The sequence below is a fragment of the Anser cygnoides genome, chromosome 9, assembly GCF_040182565.1.
Source record: "Anser cygnoides isolate HZ-2024a breed goose chromosome 9, Taihu_goose_T2T_genome, whole genome shotgun sequence".
NCBI lineage: Eukaryota > Metazoa > Chordata > Aves > Anseriformes > Anatidae > Anser > Anser cygnoides.
The window spans coordinates 3,642,664-3,664,889 of NC_089881.1; the positions used below are offsets into that span (position 1 = coordinate 3,642,664).

Sequence of the window (22,226 nt, forward strand, 5' to 3'; positions counted from 1 at the left end):
CAATCTAAACAGCTTTACAACAGAACTGACTTATTTGGAATGACCCTGTTCAAAAACAACTTTTTGAACAACCCCTAGTCTTGGCGTCCTCTAGTGTCTTAACAGTTTTTTGTATTTGTTTAGCATAATATGTAACCACCCCAATTATTCTTTCCAGGCATAAATATTTTTCTGTTCTTTTAGCTTAAATGATGCTAACAATGAACATGCCATGGGTGCTGCTTTCTACATTAACTCCTTCCTCTCAGTTCTTTGCAAACACACATTCATGCAGCCTCTCTGGTGTCTTCAGTATTAGTTAACACCGACTAGAAGTGTTACGTGTGACTTGTTAGTTAAATTTAAAGGCTCGATACTTCTATACAGCATAAATGAGGAGTATCTGCTATTTTAATATAATTTCTACAATAATCATCTGTTCAGTCCTGTACTTCAGGATGGTATTTGCATCATTGAATCAATTATTGTGGTATTCTTGAGAAATAATTTTTTTCAAGGTTTTGTATATCATATACCAACAAGCTTGTTTTGTTTGTGTTTCATGAGGCATGGAAAGGACAAATGCAGCCCAGTCTGAACAGGGAAGAGGGAAGTGGAGCAGCCACAGAGCTCTGTGACAACAGCTCCTTGCATGTTCTTGCCTTACTTTCTCCCTGTTAGTCTCCATCCAAACACACGTCTCACAGCTTGTCATCATCAGGAGTAAGAGGTAATGATGCTGGTGACATTATCAGTCAAATCAGGCCTCAACTCTCATCCCCTTTCCTTGTTGGCATAATGGCACTGGCTTTATGGCATTGTTTATTCCTATATAAAAAATAGAAAAAAAAATGCTGACTACCCAAGCGGGTGGCAAAGAGCTATACTATTCTGAGATGAAGTTTTTCCCAAAGTGCCACTGAGGACAGGCCTGCATGCAAAATAAATAGATAGTAACTAACGGTATGTGACAAAACAGAACTACAGCTCTGGCACAGGTAGGATTATCTATGGAGACTTTAGGCAGCATAGGTAACAACTGTAGAGAGAGGAAGGTCTTCAACACAGCTAATTGCTTAAGGGCTAGGCAAGCAAGGACTCTGATGATGCACAAAAGTAGGGCGCCTGAGCGGAAGTCCATACCACTAACCCTGCACTATTAAGCAGAAATGCTACTCTTTTTAGAGTTCATGAAAACAGGCAACTAGTGCATAATTTTAGAAAGAATTTTTTTCAACTGCTGGGGTAAAATTGTTTCCTGAGGTCTTTCAGCATCCAAAAGGTGCACGCAGCCTCTAAACCATGAAAGGCCAGATTTGAAGACTCTTTATGCACACTGTAGAGAGTTCAAAAATATCTACACTGGAAAGAAAAGGGAAATGCTGAGACATCCACTCAGGATCTGCAGCAATGTAATCAGCTGTTATGTACAGAGATCAAAAGTATTGATGTTATCAGCTTGGAAAGATAACATTCATCAGTTGTGCCCTGTGCATTTTTGCTTATGTCAGCAGTCTGCAGGAGTGGCTGAAAGAAGATACTATAAACCTCGCTATCAGTCAGTATTCAAAAGCCTTTGAAAGGCTGCAATATACGTTTATGTAGAGTGCTGGAGACAACTGCGTTGGATAGTGTGAAGTAAAATGAATACGGTTACAACAAAGAGCTTCCTTTTGAGAACTCTGGGTTCTTTCTGCCAACACAGATTCTCCAAATCTCTTTTTTTGGCCCAAAGTACCATCCTAAGAAGAGTAAGAAAGTGTTTCTGACTCAAACACACTCTCGCTTGCAGAGAAGAGTGGGTTTTAGGCTTCCTGATTTAAAGTTGTATCATGACCCACTTGTTCTGAAGTAGGTCAGTCTGTGGTAAGCTGAACTAAATCAGAAAGGCCAGCCCAAGAGTTTGAGTTAAGGGAAAGATGTAGAAAGCCACTTCCTATTTCTGTTATGTCAGTAATGGGTGCAGTGAATTTTTACTAAGGGGAGTTTTTCATGCTGTCCTTTCTCATAATTGTAAGGTTTGGCAGATGCAGAAAGACTGTACTGTGATATTTCCTTGTTTCTGCTTGGTGAATTAAATGGGTTTAGGTAATTTTTTTCAAGGTTGTTCTATTCTGGCATAGGGATCCTGCTTCCTCTTAGTGAAACACACACCCCTGTACTCATACACTTCCTTCTGCAATGTTAGCACTCCTTCTCACTTCTGCTCTGTTATTTCCAGTGCTAACCATGGCGCCAGAGCCATGAAAATGTTAAAACTGTATTATTTGTATGTGGAAGATGATTTTCTAGGAGTTTTCAGTTTGCCAGGTAAGAGCCATTCTGGGAGAATGAAAGCATGTTGTGCTGTAAACAGAACACTCTCTTTCCCAAAGATTCTGTTTTTCATCTTTGCATGGCTGTTTTCATCAATTTAACATTATACCAAATAAAGAGAGAGAAAGAGTTGCTATTTGCCTAGGAAATATGTCGCAAGTTTCTGTTCACACGAATAGATGCACGTGTGGTTTACCTACAACGAGACAATAGCAAGCACTAGAAAAGAACATTAGTTCCGTTCTGTGCTCTTTTGTCCATCTACCAGTTCTCACACACTGCTTACAATGTCACGTGCAGTCAGGCTCATTCCATATATTCTTACTTCCTTCAGTCAAATTTTCACTTAGCTAAAATATAGTTTTCCTTTCCTTTCGTTTCTTTTCCTTTCCTTTCCCTTCCCTTTTTAAGGAAGAGCCTTCTTTCCTCTCTTAGTCTTGCCACACTGATAGGTAGACCTGGCAACAAAAAAAATCAAAGAAAAAAACCACACGCACACTAAAACATGTTTGTCTTACCCACTCTGAGAAGAACTCAGAAATGCCTTTAATCTTTCTTTCCACGGTCCAGACTGTGGGGTGCTGAAGACCTTTGCAGTCGAGAAGAGTCCTTTACCAGTCAGGCAGGCAGCAAAGCTGACAGCATCAGGTAATTACGCAACTATTCTGTGGTCCGATTGTCTGAGCTGCAAGATGAAAGCCAGCGAGTTATCTGGATGCACCTAGTAAGGAAAACAGAGGAGCACTTCTCCTACAGTTACCTAACACACAGTTGAGTCAAACTACTTTCAGTCAGGAGAATGCAAAAAGCTTCCTCAGGATTTCTACCAAGTCTACAATAGAATTGATGAAGATAAGTCAGGAAAGACACTTTGCTTTAGAAAACACAGCTTCATTAAAGTCAAAGTGTGTTTACTTCACCACTGCTTTTAATTAAAAAAAAAAAAAAGTCAAAATATCACATTTGGGCTTTTGTATTTCATTTTTATAATGCCAAAATGCATTAAGCATTTCACATAAACTCTCAGGTTTTCCACATTTCTGTAGTCCTATTGCATTGTCTCCATGTTTCTTGTTTTGTATGTTTTTTTACTATCATTTTCATGTAATTCATATATAAATATATATATGTATATCATGCATTCATTGTAATTGGCATTAATACAGTACTACCCACTTTAAAATTAACCAAACGTTTTTGCCTACTCCTGTAACAATTTGGAGCAATGCTATGGAGTGAGCATCTCTGAGATTTGTGTTATCTCAGATATCTTTAATATGCATTGTCTCTGGAAGACATTTTGACCATTTATTCCTAGTCATAACAATTTGAAACATTCAAATGCCCACTGGAACACAATCATATTTTTCAAGCAGCTCTAGTAAATGTACACTGAAAAAAGCAATCACTGTAGTTAGCCAGTCTGCCAAAATACTATTATTTTTCACATATGCATGACATTTTACATTAAGATTTGTTTTGTATTCCTTACATTCAGCTATATAACAAAGCTTAATCGTACATGAAATACTATGACATTTGAGTGTATAGTTGTTACCAGACTGACCACTCTGCAGCTCTGATTTTAGCTGCCACATTGAATCTATCATTCTCAAATTCCCATTTGCCTACTTTTCTAGTTTATAGTTTTCTCACTAGCTTCATACCTGACCAATGATGCTGCAAGGATATTAAACTACTAGTTTAATCATGACACTGTAATTGACAATTTCACTGTAAATTGAGCCAATTACTTGAACCCATCTCCACTGACACAATTCTAGTTAGACTGACCGTTTAGTGCATGGCACCTTGCTATTTCCCTGAGTTATGAGTATAGAGCTATTTACAAATTTCTGATGTTCCTCTCTCCTTGATACCTAATGATGTTACCTACTGTCATTTCAGTGTTTGCTATATGAATTCTTGGTACAGAGTTCACCCCCTTGCAAGCAGTGTTCCTTCAAGAACAATCTATGTTTTGATTAGTATTCCATCCAGAAAACACAGGAGGAGGATGTAAAATTGAAAATTAAATTGTTCTAGACTGTCCTACACATAAAATTGTTTTGCCTTGGCTCATGGCCACAGGAGAAGACAACTTGCATTGCTAACATACCTAAAGGTTGAATCAGAAATAAGAAATACTTTGTGCTCTGTTTCATACACTTCAGTACACACTTTCACTAAACATAGTACCCCCAACTCTTTGTCTAACTGAAATATTAGTAAATTTATATGTGTAGAAATTAATGATCTATTTAGTGAACCCTAGGGATTACATCTCATACATTCCTTTGACAGCTCTCTGATATTAACAATTGGGAAGGAATCAGTCTTAGCAGAACCCAAGTAAGAGACTATACAATAGGAAGCCATACAAATTCAACTCCCCTTTACTTCAGTGACCTCTTCTGAGAGGAAGGTAGTGCTTTCTATTTGGATTTTCATATCCCTTTGATGGCACTATTAGTCTAGGGAAAGCTGCCATCTGCAATGCCTCTCTTCCTCACTTTTGTGTATACAGCTGTGTGGCTGTGACGGTAGGTAAAAATCCCTCCAATATAGGGCATACATTGTATACACATACATACAAGTATACCCAGCATAATTCCTTATATGGCCACTCTATACAGCATCCCTGTTTTTTCAAGGGATCTCAATCCTGACTATCAACTGTCTCCTTGCAACAAAAAGAATATAAAAAAAAAATAAGAGTTTTCAATTTAAAGTTACGAGTAGCAATATTTCTGGAATATGGAAATATAGACACGGATGTTTACAAACAAAATTGTTATTTTATTTTGGGGAGTTAAATTGAATTCATATAAACAAAATTATGGATATGCTGCTGTAAATTTGTTAACAGCAATTAATAATAGTATTTTAGATTCTACATTTCCTGTGATATATTTTCCTTTTTAAGCATACAGTATTCTGAATTTCACCTGTCATTACATTACTTGTGTATTTAGGATCACATAATCTTTGAATAATGCTGTAAGAAGAAACTTTTTTGACAAAAGATTATTAAGTGCCTGGTTTGACTTACAGTAGCTATTTGAGCTAATATGTAATAGCAGCCACAGCCTAATTAGCACCATGCAGCCACAGCCTAATTAGCACCATGCCTAATATGTAATACCAGCCACAGCATATCTGTTGTATACCATACTTTAATCTAATGCCAGCAGCTCTTCATTAACTTTGACTGGAAGTTATCTGCATTAATAACACACAAGAAACAAACACCAGTTTAAAAACCTTTAGCAGAGTTAGGACTGATGCACTAACTCTACCGAAACAGTGTAACCACAAAATCTTAGGGACAGAACTTAGTTTTGCATTTATGTAAATTTGTACAACTACAGTTGATTGGTAAACTTGCCATACACAGTGACTGCTTTTAGTCCAAAGGCTAAAAAGTGCTTTTATGATTTATATTTTGGGAAAGGATGTTGCTTATAGCACGATATTTGGGATAACTCTGCCAGAGCCATAACATAGCTGTGATCAGCAAATGATCATCTGTTTTGTTTTGGAGTTTATCCAGCTGGGTGTATGCCATTAAAATCAAGTGACAGTTTCATAAGTCTAAAGCCTTTCTAGGTTCACAGGTTCCCTGACTCACTTCTCAATAAAATTACAGCTGAACAACACATTCCTGTTTAGAAGTCAAGTTCAGTTAACACACAGGCTCACTGGCATTGGTAACTGAAAATAACCGACCAATTATCAACACTGCTACAGAAGAGCTAAAAGCATCATTGTCACTAAGCACAGGCAGTAAAGCTCAATTTTCAGTAGATAATGTACTCGAAAGCATGCATACCTCAGGCTGAGAAGGACTTCACCCATTTCTCTTGGACTTTCAAGTGCTTTTCGACCCACACTTTGTGTAGAGGGTAGGGGGAAAAAAATAAAAGGTGAGAAACAACAAAGAGTCTTCAGCTGATGGTTAGAGGCTACAATCAATAGAATAGTAATTCAACAAGTAACTTGTTAGTACTTGCCCAACACATGAGATATGACAGGTTTTATATTTTAACAGCAAGATGAAATCAGCAGAGTGCTTACAATTCCTTAGAAAATCACTGTCCGTGCAATACTAAGTTGTTTTTGTCATCAGCAGCTTTGCTACCTTTCATTAACACCCACTGTTTGTTTAAATACGTAATATGCAGTAGAAGATAAAAATGCATGCTAAGAGCTATTCCTTGTTGCACACCATTTTCTATGTGTATTTTTTCCCTGAGATAAATTCACAGGACTATATGCAGATGTGACAGTATAATATTTAAATACTTTTTCCCACTAGCCAAAAACAGATCCAAGTGCAGAACCGAAGGAGATCCCGTCAGTCACGCATCAGGCTATACTAACCAATAGTGGTAATACTGCTAACTTCCTTTAAACTGATAATTTACACTATAGTAATTACATTTTCACAGTTCTTCTGACAACTGCTCTGTGTAACTGACAGGAGCCCTAGGAGGCACTTTTCGCTGTGTGTAAGAAAGGCAGCAGTCACGGTTGGTTTGTGCTGGAGTAGGAGAAGAAATATTAGGAAATTAATAAATATGATTCCATACATGAAGAGAATGTTTTCTGACAAAGATCCCAAACAAAATACCATAATGTACTGACTGGGAATGGCGTGAGAAAAAAGGAAAAAAAGGAATTAAGGAAAAACCACAGAATGTAAACACATGCACAGAGTCAATAATAATACTCCAGCAGGTACAGGAATCACTGAAACATGATCTCAACACAGCAAAAGCAGTTAAGTTTGGAACTGCAGTATGAAGTTGTGCTGAGACTTTTATGGGAACGCTCTCACACTCTTTCTCCAAATTATTTCCAAGCTCTAATAAAATTCTTTTTTAGCATTTTGCAAGAGAAAATGCTTTTTTTTTTTAATAAAGGGGAGAGAAAAATCTCCAAATAACTGTCTAATGTTGCACCTCAGATTGTTCAGCAATGCAAACAAGCTGGGGGGCTGAAGATATAAAGGAAAAACAAACTTAACTACACAAATGCAGAACAGATGCAACAACCCTACCAAAGAAGCCAGTCTCAAGGTCTTCCTAGAAATGGTCATCATTTTCAAAGCTGTCAGAACTTTTACTGGTGATTTAAGGCTACTTACAAAAATATGCCTCCGACCTAATCATTTTGGAGATGCTTGCTTATAAAGCCTGCTTGCATCCCCAGAAATTCATGACAGGACATGCTGTTTTTGCATAGAACTTCCTACCAGTTGCCTAACAACCTCATCAGTCAGTGTTATTGAGCATATGAACCAATTTCCAGGTGATTTTTTTTTCCTTCAATGAGATTGGTTATACAACTATACGTGTACAACTACAAAGAAAGAAACTTTAAAAAAATCACACTCAGTACAGATCTGTGGATAAAGCATCTGGGTTTTTGTGGAGACAGAGCCATGGCTGACTCGATGGAAGGGGAGTTACAGAAGCAATACGAAACTCACGGCCCCGATTTGTGACTACTAAGAGCCACCCACAGAATTTCACGTCAAACTTCACTTTCTTATTTTGCTCCTCTGCTTTGAATTCCCCAGTGTGGACTCCGAGCTTTTCTGAACAAAATTCATATATAGCAATGGTTCTTAATATCTCCACAGCTCTCTGCAGTTTGTCTTTCACCATTGCGCTGCCCGTAGCCATCTTCCTATCAATCCCACTCCACATCCCCTCTTCTTCCCCAGATCAACCTCGGCACCCATATCGGTGACAGGCACTGCATTTACCTTTCTGTTAGCAGCTACCAAACAGTCTTTTTTCCTCTTATCCCATTACTCTTTCAAAACACCCTACATCCATACCCAAGGTGGTCTTGAACACGAATCCATTCATTGTGTCTGTACTGTTTTGCTGGTGCATGATTTAGCCCACATGCTCCTTGAGCCCACCCCAGAGCTTTGTGGTTTGCCCCAGTCCTGTCAAGAAGTTCTGGGAATTCCGAGGAAACATGCTAATTACTTCTCTGGGAGGGTGATAGGTTCTTACCTCATATCCTTAATATAAGGGACATGGAATCCACCTGTTGGAAACTTAAGCAAATTAATCTCACACCTTCAGACCTTCACCACAGAGAATCGCTGGTTCCCAGATTTGCAGGGTCAGAAGCAGATTGCATAAGTTCTGGCAAGTCTTAAAAGCAGAATCAACAGCCTTACATTCCCGAACATCTCTCAGCTCCTCTCTCAAGGACACTAAAAATAATTTAGAAATTAAATTAAATTAAATTTTAATTAATGTTTCTATCTCCACAACTAAAAGGTACCAAAAGCCAAGGCATAGATTTATCTGCAAAACTCTGGTGCTGACACTGAGTATACCTACACAGCCTACTTGCTCACATCCCTGAAGTCTCCGAGCCATCTAACAGCAGCTACAGAGCCGAGTAGTCTTTCCGGATTCACCAACACTCACATCCTACCTACTGCACGAAGACCTACTACTTTTATCATGCATCATTTGTACTGCACTGGTGGCTGCAGACCTCCACCAAGAGATCCTGCACCAGGAAAACCTCATTATGCTAAAAGCCACCCTGAGGAAACACATAAAGGGAAGGAAAGCACTGCAAATTCCTCCTCTAAAGATGACTAAGTTGAGGGCAGACACTATAATCGTAAGCCTTGTCAGCAGATGAGCTAGAAGCTTGCCCTGTAACAATGTGTGTAACACTTCTCCTGAGCAAACAGAGAAACCAGTAAGAGAAATTCCCTCAAGTCTCATTAAGATGAGATTGAGCTAAAAACAGGTCTTCATGTTAAGCAAAAGCTTCATATATAGCTGCCATCTGGGTAAGAGGAAGGAATTATATCCTATGGAGTCCACAGCTACCCACCTGGCAAACAAAGACAACCAGGTGGACACTGGCTTTATCAGGGGTTAATACACTTGAGTAGTCATTTCAGCTGGGGCTCATGAGCAAAGGAATTTATTTTGAGGGAAAGTCACCTTTTTCAATTACAAAAACAAACATACCACACAGAGTGCAGTTTTTAACATTTATTTTTAACACCAGTTTCCATTTTTTCCACAAGCAGACTTTAACAGTTGTTCAAAAAGTATTATAATGCTAACTACAGTTAAAAGGAACATTTTGGGACAAGAAAGTGCTAGAGAAGTAACAAAATAAACAGAATAAATATCCTTTACAAAGGTTTACACATGCTGAGCAACACAAAAATACTATGCAATAAACCTAATACAATTCATATTCTGTACAACAGCTTAAGGTACTCTTTACTAAATAGTACTCATGTCATACTAGTAATACATTAGTAAACATAGAAACTTTAACAAAATGCTTAATTCAAGCAAAACAGCGATGCAATATGAATCAACAAGAAGTTCAACGGTTCCAAAGAAGCCAGAGATGGTGGTGAGTAAGCACACAACAGTGTACAAGACGACGATCTCAACCAAGAGGTTGAGCCTAGAGGTTCTTCAGCCACGACTGCATTTAGTTCCCTGCTGGAAACCATATCACATCGACATCTTCTTTAGCTTGTGGCTGTTGAAAAGAACAAGAGAACACAAATAATCACCTCAGACATAGATTAAAGACATGTTACTCTCTCCAAGATATAGCACCTGCTGAGAGAATAGGTCAGGTAGAAAAAGGGGCATGTGACATGACTGTCCCTGAGAGGACTCCTAAAAAGGAGTAGCCATGTCTGACAGGAGATAGAAAGAAAAATCAGTTTGGAATTGCCATCAGCAGCTGTCCTCAGGAGATGTGAGAGAAGAACTTTTATACATGCTCTGTTTTCATCAATTTAGTAGTTTTTAGATTCTTACCTCAGGAAAAGAAGGTGCTTCTTCACCCAGCCATCCTTAGGGTTTACGCAGGCTTTCAATCCACTGAAGGTGTGGAAACTGGAAAAGAAATAATGATAGAGATCGGTAAATAATCATTAGAAATCCCTGCTAGTAAGTACTGTGAAGCTGCATTTAATCAAAAGCATGCACCATAGTTACTCTACATAACGAAGAATAGAAATTGCTTTTGTAAATGCCAGTTCAATTTGGGATGCTCCACAACCCCTTCGATATTATACGGAAAAAAATAATAATAATAATAACCCAATGAAGCTTAAATGTAATAGCTTCAGTCTCAGGAGCCATTTCTTGCACCAAGAAATGTTCAATTTGTTGTAACTATTGAGACAAAGAACTTTGCTAGGTGCAAGAAATAACATTTAAGACTAAAGAAAACAGTTGCTGTTATGCTAAGGTGAGAGATCATTTGGGGGGCTAAAACCTCATGGGAAAAATTATGATCTCTGTGAATTAAGAAAAGTCTAATTTGCATGTTACGTAGTTTGTGTGTCTGTTAACAAGTTTTGTCAAGGAAACACCGTGTATTGACTAGGTACCCTCAGCTGGAGATTAAGCACATCCTTGTCTGCACAGGTGATTCCTAAACAAATGTGTTACGTAGATTGTACAGTTGTCCTATGAGTTAGTAGTCTCTATCAACTACTGGTTGGATATTTTCTATACTATCACTATATGCATTTTATTTAGTTAAATTGACTTTTGGAAAAGAAAAAAAAAAAAAGAAAACGAAAAAGAAAAATCACACTTCTAGCATTCAAATCATTGATCCTGCCCCAATAGGCATTCTAAGGTTCATACATGACAGTCAGAAAAACAGGATCATCTGAAAAGCAACCTACATGATCGCATCAATATCGCAGACTTCACTGGAGAGCTGTTCAGTATAACCCTTAATGGCCCACCGAGGCAGACGGGCTTTGGTATAAGACAGACAGCAGTCCTGGTTGCTTTGTGCTGGAATTAAGGGGAAAAAAAAATGTTAGTAAAACCTATTTGGATCACATTTCCATGCTGTCTAGTGTCCATCCCCCTCCCCCCAGCTGTCCAGCTCCCCTTCAACAGAGAAGGAGGATTAGGTAGTGTACTTTGCTGAATTAATCCCCTTCTCCATCATCCCGTGGCCAGCACACACACCCTGGCGTGGCTAGCGTGGCGCAAAGCAGCCCAAGAACTGCATCCTAGGGCGGAGTGCCCGAGCACACTCACCTTGGGAGGTACTGCACAGCAGCAGCAACAGGAGCCCAAGCAGAGAAGCCAGGACCAAGCTCTTTGTGCTGAAGCCAGACATTTTCACTCTAAGCAGCAGCTGTGCTCAAGTGAGTGCTCTTTCACTGCCTGCCTGTCCTGCCAAGCTCGCCTCTCCTCCACCTGCTTATAAAGCCGCAGCGGGAGCCACGGGAATTCACACGCGGGCGGGTTCCACTATCATCATTGGGTTTCCCCACGGCAAATTCCATCATGCCCAATACAACCTCAGCGCTCCTTCCTGGTGCTATAACCAGAGATAGCAGCGTGCTGGGGAAATTTTTTTTTGTTGTTTTTTAAAGTAGGTTAGAAGATTCAGCCAAAAAGAAAAGGAAATAAAAGGTTGTGAGGTAATGGTTCTGTGGGTGAAACATGTATTTTTAGGGGTAGGAGTGTGGGTTGTGAAATGAGGAAAATCAAATGTAGGTAACTGAATGTTACCTACCGAAGCTGTGTCTTTGCTGTGCTCTATTTTAATAAGCAAGCACACTGTGGGGGTAGAGGGAGATGGGCCTACAGACAGATAGCCCAGACAGATTCATTTCAATGTATCCTCTTAGAAACTGGGTAACTATCTTTAATGATGCCAAAAGACTATATTAGTATTTACTGGTTGGCCAACACAGTAACATCAGACTTTCCAGATGACTGCTTTGCGAGCTGTAGATTGTAATACTGGCGGGGCCCACATGGGCCAAGTATTCATGGAAATGGGTTTTGTCTAGAGTTTCTTCTCACTGTCATCGCTTTTTGCCTGTTCGTTATACGTCTGAACCATTTCATTAGAAACAGACTCTATACTGTTCCAAATGCATTGATGCTGCCTCATAAGCCACAGTTGTATCTTGTTTGCTCCCCATTCCATACTGCACCCAAATATTGTTACTCCTGAACATTCAGCTAAAACACACACACAGTCTTAAAAGGGCCTCTCATGGCTCAGAAGAAACCCATGCAGAGAGATTATGTAATCGCACCAAGTGCACTGTTTGAGCTGCTACTGAAGGCTGCTATTTCCAGTACCATTCAGTGACCCCTGTGTAACAAATGTGACGGCTGCAGGCCATGTCCTGTTCTGCTGCTGTACACAGGAGCTGTTACCAGCTCCAGGTGGTTATAGAGTAACCTGAGCTTTAAGTAGCTTCTCGTAAGTTAGAGCTCAAGGACGTGGTCAGAAACTGTTCAGAATGACATACCCTCTATTCTTTGTGTACTGCTGATAACTTTTTGCTTTCCATAAACGTAGCTTATTTACGGATCACTTATTTCTAGACTGACAGGTATTAAGAAGCAACAGGTTAGCAACGAACAATTCTCTCTTTTCCCCGCTGTCACCATTTTTTCTTTTTTTTTTTTTGATTTTTACTGGTTGTCCAGTGACAGCCTGGGATTTCTTTTTATTTATTTATTTTTAAGGGAGAAAGGCATGCCACCCAGTTTCTGTCAAGCAACAAGAAGATATGAAAATTAGGCATTAGGTTATCAACCCTCATTCCTCCGCTTCCACCCTCCCATTTCACTCTAGCATTGATACTAGTAAGGTGTCCATCTACTTTGGAAAGAGAATTTTCTAAGATTGTTGAGATAGTAACCTCACATTCTTATCCATAGACTAGCATCACAATCATCAAAAGTACTAGGCAAACAACAGTTTAAAAAAATGCTAGCAAAACCTTCTAAAAAGGAGATCAGTTTGTCTCCTTTACTGATAACATACTTGTTATCCCTTAAGTCCAACTCTTCTCCCTTTAAATTGGATACTCAAGATATAACTGATCAGGACTATAACATTTATTGATTAGGCAGGACATCTTAAAAAAGAAAACTGACATTTTGGCTAATAAAAACATTGCTATTAGACAATATTACTACACAATACTACACAATTGTATCACTAAGTAGTACTGAGTTGCAATTATATTACTTATTAACAGTATTAATACATTAGCATTAATACATAATTCTTACGTTATTAAATTATTATTAAAAAGAGTAACTAGTAAGTACTATTAAGTTGCAGTTCTGCTGCTCTTCCTCCTGCACTGAGTGTTAAAGTAGAAACCTATCCTTCTTTACAAGTTTCCAAGCAAGTCTTACAAGTTTTCTTCTTAGTCCAGCCTGCCATGTCACCTTTCAGATAGTCCTGGTGGATAGTCCAGTGGGTTGTCCTCAGGGTCTGCCCCCATTTTCTCTGGGGGCTTAGGACCACAGGACAGCATCACCACTGCCTTGAAGCAGCTGTACTCCTCCTGGCATAAGATCATCCCGTTCCTTCTTCTCCACCTCATTCCTACCTTATTCCCTGGTTGTTGGTTTTTTTGTTGTTGTTTTGTTTTTTTAATCTTTTCTTGAACCCACCTTTTCATCGCTCCTGCATCTCCTTCCTCTGCCTAAACTCTTCCCAAGTAAACAACTCACCCCAAATTCCTTTTTCCTCATTTGTGCCAAATCTGTTCCCCCACCACCCCACTCAAATTCAGTGCTTCTGACACCATTACCTAGACCATTTCAGCTTAACATGTTATTACTGATACCATCACCTAGATGGAAGTAGCCTTGCACCTCAAGTCTACCTTCTGACTCTACAGCTGTATTTCCTTTCCAAACAGTGCTTTTTGGACACAGTCTTTTCACCAGATCTTTGACACCCCTGCCTAATCCTGATTAAGCACAAGCAGTTTGGACACCAGAGCAATGACATGGTCCATCTAATGTTCTCCGGATGCTTCTGCCCTCAGGCAGTTTCCATCACACCTCTGGTTCCTGTCAGAGCCCTTCACTGGTGTTGTGCCTAGTGTCACAGGCAACTGCTGCTCCTTTCATGCCAAAGTTTATTTGATTTAGGAAATTAGATTAAAATTTAAAACAAATGCCATCGTAAGGGCCTCAGCTTCAGGAGAAAATTTCACTTTGTTTGTACTTAGTGTGTACAAAGTACCCTCAATTTATTTGCACATAGTTAAAAATCAACAAAAGCCATAATGCAAATGGCTGGAGAAAGTTGCTAGGTAAGTCCTGACGTAACTCTCAAGAATATCTTATCTGTCTTTACAACTTGATAATGCAAACAAAAAGGGAAAAAATGGGGGGGGGGGGAGGTGCTTACATGTTCAAAGAAAGTGATGATTCCCAGTGGATGAGGGGAGGGTGACTGCTGTCCACCCTAACCGAACGAGACTTTCGGCCTCTCTCAGCACCTATGTGACCAGATGGGGCTATAGGAACCTGGCAGGTGACTGCAGCATGGCTGAAAGACCAGGCCCTCAGGCTCTGAGGCAGCAATCAAAGGGCTAAAGGTCTGTTGGAGGCCCAGCTGCAGGTGGCTAGTGCTGGACCAAAACATTGTTTAATGTCCCAGTACTGGGATAACTGGGGAGCTGCACAAGAGGCCCTATAGCAAAGGGCTGTGTACTGAGTGCGGGCCAACAGTGCTCCCTGGGGTCACTGCACTCCTAGCTGCCTCAGCAAGGACCGCCATGTTGGGGAATGCTGCTGCTCCCCGACAAGGCTGTGTGGGTGGGCCTTTACCCAAAGTCTCCTCAGAAAGGCATGGAAAAAAGCAGAAGAAGCAACAGCCACAAGTTGTGAGAAGGAAAATTTGCATCAGACACTGAAAAATTCTCTTCACAGCAATGGTGGTGAAGCACTGGGACAGGGCCCAGAGGGGATGTGAAAGCCCAGTTTGAATAGCCTTGGAGATGTTCCAAACTTAACTGGACACAATACTGCTCTGATCATGATCTTTAAAATTTGGGTTCCTCCCCAAGCCACAGTCAAGCCCATATTATTATTATTAGTTTTCCCACTTGACATTTCTGTCATGACTAACTATTTCTTTTTAGTTTCTTGTCTCTTCTGACACTTCCTTTGTTACAAGTTGAAAAGCTTCCCTTCCTCTTCTTGCTCCCTCATTAGCCCCTATCACATCCCAGCTCTCCCTCCCTGTTGATATGCTTGCAGTAAGACAAAATGCCATAGCATGGATCCACAAAGTTTTCAGCCTCTCTTAAAACTGCCCTGCTTTTGTTCCAGAGGTCAAAGTTGGAGAACAGGCCTCACCCCTACTGTATATATTTTAAGAGATGAAGTAACACAAACTAGGTAGTAATGCTGTACAGCAGTTCAGTTAGAGCTGTAAAAGAAGAGGACACATCAGGGGAAACTGCATATGAGAAGCTGTATACACACACAGAATTCAGAACTGCTCATGATTTGGAAAACTGCTTGAAATTTTTTGAAAATGGGGACCCACAATGGTGATATACTTGGCCATGTGGTTCCATGAGTACCCAGAAGAGTCATGTGGATGCAAGGCTTAAAACATACCACTAACTTCTGAAGAGAGAGACAGAGGAGGGACACTGTAATCACTGATTGATACACTACAGTTTATAGTGACTTCTTTATGGGTTTAGGTCTAATAGTAAACAACTTTATTTTTTTAAATCTCTTACCTACCTTGATGTTAGACACTGCCTATAATATCTTTACCTCTTGCCTACAATGAGAATCACATTGCCAATTTTTATTTAAATTGAAAATTACCTTTTTTATTATTATTATTTTAAGCTCTCTTCACAAAGAGATGTTTTATTAATATTACTGCTCTTGGCCAGACTGCTGAAAATAAAGAATTATAGCAACACAGCTGATCAACTAGGGAAAAAGAGTACTAAAGGGAAATCCCCTTCTGTAATTTCCAGTTGTTTAGGGCAGAGCAAAGTGCAGGAGAAGGCACCAGTTCAAGGGAACAGGGCCAAACCAGGGGATTTAGTCATTGCATAATCCCCAGTGATGAGATGTACAATAAATCCCAAGCATAAAAGTTCCACACATTACTTGCTCAATACCTCTGGCATTACTGTGATGCAATACAGTGATTTCATTCACTTCAGCACTTGCATGACTGATTAACAAAAATCCCTCTCTGAAGGAGGAAATTAATTTTCAATAATTATATGTTGCACCTTGTGAGGAACAGATATAGAAATACTGTTGAAAGACATTTGTTAGATGCAATTACAGAGAAATTATATGCCTGGTGGGAGAAATGAACCTCTGACCTGAATCCACAGCCTGAACATCAAGTTGCCTTCCGGTATTAACAAATAAGTGATTGCACTTAAAAATATTTAACTCAAAGTAGAAAAGCATGTCATGCCTTGGCAACTATGAAAGGGAGAGAGTGTGACATTTTCCAGATTTTGTCAATTTGTAAACAGGAATAGAGACAGGCAAGAAAAAAAATCACAATATAATTAGAAGTGAAGTTTTAGGTGGGCTGAAGGTATTCATAAATTCCAGTGAAACACAATGATAGTTTTGTCTAAAAATTAGAAAATATTTTAGAAAATGTAAAGCATCTTTTCCTCAACTGTTCTGTGTTTTCTTCCTCAAGTCGACATTAAAAAAAAAAAGCAAAACAAACTAAAAAGAAAATATAAGGAAGAACCAAGTAATGTGAAATGGTAAAGTTTGAGGCTGACCTAGAACTCAATGACTGAAGGTTTTACTAAACCAGACTTGACATTTAGAGCACTTGATCACTCCGGGCTACTTAGTACATGTTTGACAACTGGGATTTTGTCATGTATTACTGGAAGACTAGCTTAAAGCTATCCAGTAACACCTGCTTGTTTTGGATTGCTAAACAGGGGAAAAAAAAAAAAGACAACCATGTTTGTGTTTAATAGATGTTAGTTAACATAATTTATTGATTGTAATATGAGCATTGGCAGAGTAGCCACGGACACTGGCCTTCTCAAGTGCTGCAGTCACTGTAGCTTTACAGCAGTGCAGAGTTATGTTATGGGGGACTTTCCTAAGGGGAGGTTTAAACTGTAGTTGCCAAAACAGCTGGGTTGGACTTATCTGTCCAAGGGTCCTGCTCTTTTTCCAAGGAAACAACAGCTCTAGGTCCTTCTACCTTGACTCTTACAGATTCTGTTGCATAACACAACTGTCTTGCTTATCCTCATATACCCTTAAAACTCCTTTTCTGAACCTTAGCTATTCACAGAGAAAATCTTGGATCATGTAAAAAAAATCATTATTTTTCAAAGGGACAAAAGATTTACACTTTGCTGGGAAAAAAAATGCCTCCCTAATATGTTTCACTGCAAGTGTTTGGTGACTGTTATCCAAACCCTTCTGAACTGGCATGGAGTCAAAGTATTACAAGAATACAGGACACTTGTTTTAAAAGAACTCTTACTTTCAATCAAACGCTAGCAGCCTGATGCATATGTGGTTTATGTTAAGTATCTCTCAAATATCATTAGACATATAACATTAAACAAAGCATCAGCATCTGGCTAGTTATGTGCACTTGCCTAGACATAACAAATGTTCTTCCCACAGGACTTTACACTACTTGGGCAGTTGCAATGATTCAAACTCTCTCAGTGTCTGCAATGAGATGTACCTTGAGGGGAGGGGGAAGGAATAGATAAGAGTGGAGGTGAAATTTCTTACCCAAGTTGTGAAAATGCAAATTTTTACTCTGAAACAAGATGTCCATCCATGACGACAGGGTAAAAACTGCCACTAGTAGGAGGTTCATAGGATAAACACATCAAGTGTACAAACGAACACTCCCCAAAGAGATATTTCAACATGGAAAGTTACTTAGAAATCCTCTCAGGTTTTTCCTCCCATCTCTCTTTGGCAATCCACAGCAAGTCACCATTAGTCACTAGAAGTATTAACCAACTTAATTAAGATTGTTTGACCTATATTTCATTTCCTTTTTGTTACTTAACTGGAGATGAAGAAAGCGAGCAAAGACTAAAACAAGTTAAAAGTGCACTGAACCAAACTGTACAAAAAAAATAGTGATGGCAAAGTTACGAGGTCCAGCCATTAAGCAGAAATCCTCCCGGGAGATTTTTTTTTTTTGGTGCTGGAATTTGCATATTGCACACATTCATGAATGACTGAAGTGTCCTCCAAATTCTAAAAGGTGAAGCTTAATAGGTACTATTATTCTCTCCCTGAACTCCTAAAAGTATGGTTTCTTCTTTATTACAACATTGAACAATTATTGAACTATTATCGAACTGAAGTAAAAATGAGGTTTTGCATTTCTATCAAAAATAAGTGAGAGTTAGCACAAGCCTCTATAGCCACAGACTACGTGCTTGATCAGCTTTTTGGACCCAAGTCATGCCATGGACCTTGGCTAGCTCATTGGTCATGTGGCGCTCACAGCTTCACAAGAGTGATCTGTGGTTGGCACTGATAGGAAAAATAGGCCATAACTGTTAAAGCATTTAGTATTTTATGAAAATGATCTTCTCATTCTTAAGTGTAATGTAGTTCATATCAAGGAAGTACTGAGCAAAATTCTCTTATTAGCCACAGAAAGAGATGTTTCTCTCAACCACATTTTTTTTTTTTTTCAGAAGCAAAGAACTCAAAGCCAACTTGTGAACCGCACTGACAATCTTAACATGATGGTGAAAGATAGCTTTGCAGTTACAACAAAAATTCAACCATCTTCTCTCACTGGGAGCATTTATCCTGTCTCATCCATGAATACCATTAAACCACTGTTTTTCCTAGAAACAGTGATGGCTTCAAGCCATTGGAAGAGCTGAAACATACTGTGTGTGGGGCAGAGGAAAAAGAGCACAGTACACCCAGCAACAGCCACCGCTTATATAAAAGGTCAGCTTCAGACATACAGTAACCACTATGTAAAATAAAGTCCTAGAGAATCCCAATGACAAAGAAGTAGTTCTCGTCCTCCACTGATCTGGAAGGAAAGTGTAAGGAAAACAAAAGGAACTACTTGAGCCATAACTCACACTTCTGTAAGCCTTTCTACCGTACCGTAACATTCATTGAAGACAAGAGGTAGTTTTTCTCCAAATTCCAGTAGGCTTTAGATCACACTAGATTTGGATTTTGGTTCTCTGTTTTAAGTGTTTCAAGATAGCATTTCGTTATTGGTACAACTGCAACAGAAATTAGTGTGCTGTTAGGGCTGTTAGTGCCTTATAGAAAGGTAGTGAACATAAATAAAAGTGTTTTTTTTTTCTCTCAAGCCTGGAATTTTTATCATCTATTAAACTTGCTTTTATTGTTCAAAAGTAGTTTTGAACCATAAAAAGTAAGGCTGAAAGTGTTAAAATTGAACTTTTCAACATTTTCAAGCCTATAAATCAGAAGGGGAAGATACCTCAAAGTTTACACAGAGCATCAGTCTGAACAATTGATTTTGCAGCACAACAGTCTCAGCAGATAGCTTCACAAGCTAGAACATTTTTCAGCTCTGTTCTGTGGCTCCTCTGGACTGTACTGCTTTTTACACCCCTCAGTTGAGAGCTGCACCAGAACACGTTTTGTGCCAGAAGACAAGCTGCTGTGCTGAGTAAACAAGAAAGTAAAAAGAGGATATTGACCAACTAACAAACCCAGTCCTCAGACAACGTGAGATGCTGTTACGGGGAAACCTCAAAGTCTGACAGGCTTTCTCAAAAGATGGGGAGCAAACCAGAGAACCACAGTGCAGGTCACCGCAATGTAAACAAGCATGCCATACATCCCTGTAAGGTCTCAGCAGTGATCCCACGATGACACCCACTGTTATTTGGGTGCTACTTTCCCAGCCTCTCATATATAGGGAGGTGTTAACCAGACACCTGCATTTAGTTCAACAGTGAAAATGCAACAAGAAAGAAAATATAACCAGTGACTTATTTTCCAGAAAGCTAAAGATATTAAAGTTAACTTTCCCTGGCCAATGACAATAAATTAACAGGATAAAGCCTCCTGACTCAGCACAGGATGTAAAAGGGAACTAAAGCATGGCTCTGTAAGCAGAGGTCAGCCAACTCATCACAAAACCTCTACATGCTCCAGGCTACATTGGTAGCACGTTCTAGCAAGAGCTCCAGGCCTTCATTATGCAAACATCTCGGTGTGCAACCACTAAAATGGTACCTGTGAGAAGGAAAATGAACCTCCCAATGACCCAGAACAACGATGCTCTCTGTTCCAGATACTGCACCGCTACCACCAGCCACTACCGTGTGGTGTAAACAGACGTGCACTGCGGTGACATGTGAATACGAAGCGTGACTATTTCGGTGCCCTGTCTTTATTAAGCATTTAGAACAGATAAAAAAGGAAGGGCATTAGCCTCTTAAGTAGCAGTGCAGTGAAAAATAATGTCACATCATTCCTTTTAGTAAGGAATTGCTCTACATTTAGACCAAAGTACCTGAAATGTTGGCTTGATTGAACATATTTTCTAACTTACTCCTTGGGGCAAGTACTTTCTAGCTAAATAAAAGTGTCACTCGGTACTTTCTAGCTGAATATTCTAAACTGGACTTTGCATAAGCATTTAAGTGTCTCAAATGAAAAGCATTCAAGACCAGCATGTGACCGTCTTCCCCACAGCAAGATGCTTCAGCAGCTCAGCTGAGAGGTGAGTCATGGAAACCCTCACCTGTGCACAGTGGGGCTCATACCCAGATCGTGAACAGCAGCTCATTCCCCAAACAGGTACTGAGCGTACAAGAACAGATGATCTGTGCGTTCATAAATTAAAAAGTGAACTTGCCCTGTAAATACTCCTGGGTCTGAGGAAACCAACAAAGAGACAGTTTCATCTTCATAACTGACACCGTGGCCTTTCTGTGCATGGATGCTATTTGACCACCATAGATGGTATTTTCTTTTTTGAGAAAAATTTCTAGTATTGGCCACACTAAACTTTCTTTGCTATCACTCTTTAAAGGCAGCTCAATACACATTCTCCAAAAGGTATAAGCCTTCGGTTTGATTTGCAAACTATGTTCTTCTGTGCTAGGCAGGTGTCAAGAAACAGGTGTGATTTGGGAGCTGGAAGTTTGTGCCTAAGCCAGCATTCAACCAGAAAGTCAGGGAGACAGACCTAGCAGCCCCACCTTGAGAGATGTACCTCTCTCAGCCGAGGTGAGGCTCCCAAGCCTCGGTGCAGCCCTGTGAAGCACCAGAGATAGCAGTGCCAGGATCAAGCCCATAGAGCAGGAGAAAGCCCTGGAGAGAGAGTTTCGCAGCCCTGTTCACTTACTGCCTTTTCTTCCCCTTCCCTTCCCAGCATTTTCCCATCTCCTTGATGCATTACAGCTCACGTTGTATAAACTCTTAAGATATGCTACTGCTACAAAACTCACTTTTTCTCTAGGCCTTCATGTCTTCCCTTTCCCAAAGAAAGGTAATTTGGATGCCAGCTATAAATATATCCCCCAGCCCACCTGCCTAAGCAGAACACTTGCTTCCAACCAGACTACGTTCAAACTCAGCATAAAGAGCACAGTCCCCTTCAAACCCAGTGATTAAGCTCTGCAGCAGGCAGCTTATAACATAGGGCCTAAATTGACCAAATGCTTATACAAGGCCATTGCATTTTAACTATCTATCTTCCATTTGGCGTTCAGATATGAATCACTGAAGAAGGGTGACTTGTAGGTACAACGGACAGGGACTATGGAGTGCTTAAAAAAAAAAGCTAATAGAGGATGAAAGAGGATCTGAAAGCAAAAAAAGCATTAACTGGAAGGCACTGAAATCATTCTCTCATTATTACACTACAGGAAAAACAGCTTTTTTGTTTGTTTGTTTCAAGAAATCTGAGTTAGATTCTTACCTCAGTTAAGTCAATACAGACCCAGAGTAACACTATGCACTTCAACAGTTTCTCTGCATTTTAGCAAGAGTCCCTGAGAACAATATCAAATGCAGCTATACAGTCTCAAATGAGCTGTCATTTCCTATTGCTATAGATTCAATTAACCGTGCAGAGAATTAGAGCAA

The 22,226-nt window shown here is 39.7% G+C and overlaps 1 protein-coding gene across 1 annotated transcript; it reads right to left on the reverse strand.

The window, feature by feature from the left end:
* Window positions 1-9,323: 9,323 nt before the first annotated feature.
* On the reverse strand, window positions 9,324-11,718 carry CCL20 (C-C motif chemokine ligand 20). The gene is made up of 4 exons (XM_013181430.3): window positions 11,382-11,718; window positions 11,015-11,129; window positions 10,134-10,211; window positions 9,324-9,846 (listed from the first exon to the last, which is right to left on the reverse strand). Exons 1-4 carry the CDS (start codon window positions 11,461-11,463, stop codon window positions 9,819-9,821), a joined length of 303 nt encoding a protein of 100 aa, XP_013036884.1. The 5' UTR covers window positions 11,464-11,718; the 3' UTR covers window positions 9,324-9,818.
* Window positions 11,719-22,226: the final 10,508 nt, after the last annotated feature.

Coding starts and splice junctions, on each gene's coding strand:
- CCL20 (XM_013181430.3), bottom strand. CDS start 11,463: ATGTCTGGCTTCAGCACAAAGAGCTTGGTCCTGGCTTCTCTGCTTGGG. Junction 10,212..11,014: donor TGCGATATTGATGCGATCAT/GTAGGTTGCTTT, acceptor TTTCTTTTCCAG/TTTCCACACCTTCAGTGGAT. Junction 9,847..10,133: donor AAGCACCTTCTTTTCCTGAG/GTAAGAATCTAA, acceptor TCTTTTCAACAG/CCACAAGCTAAAGAAGATGT.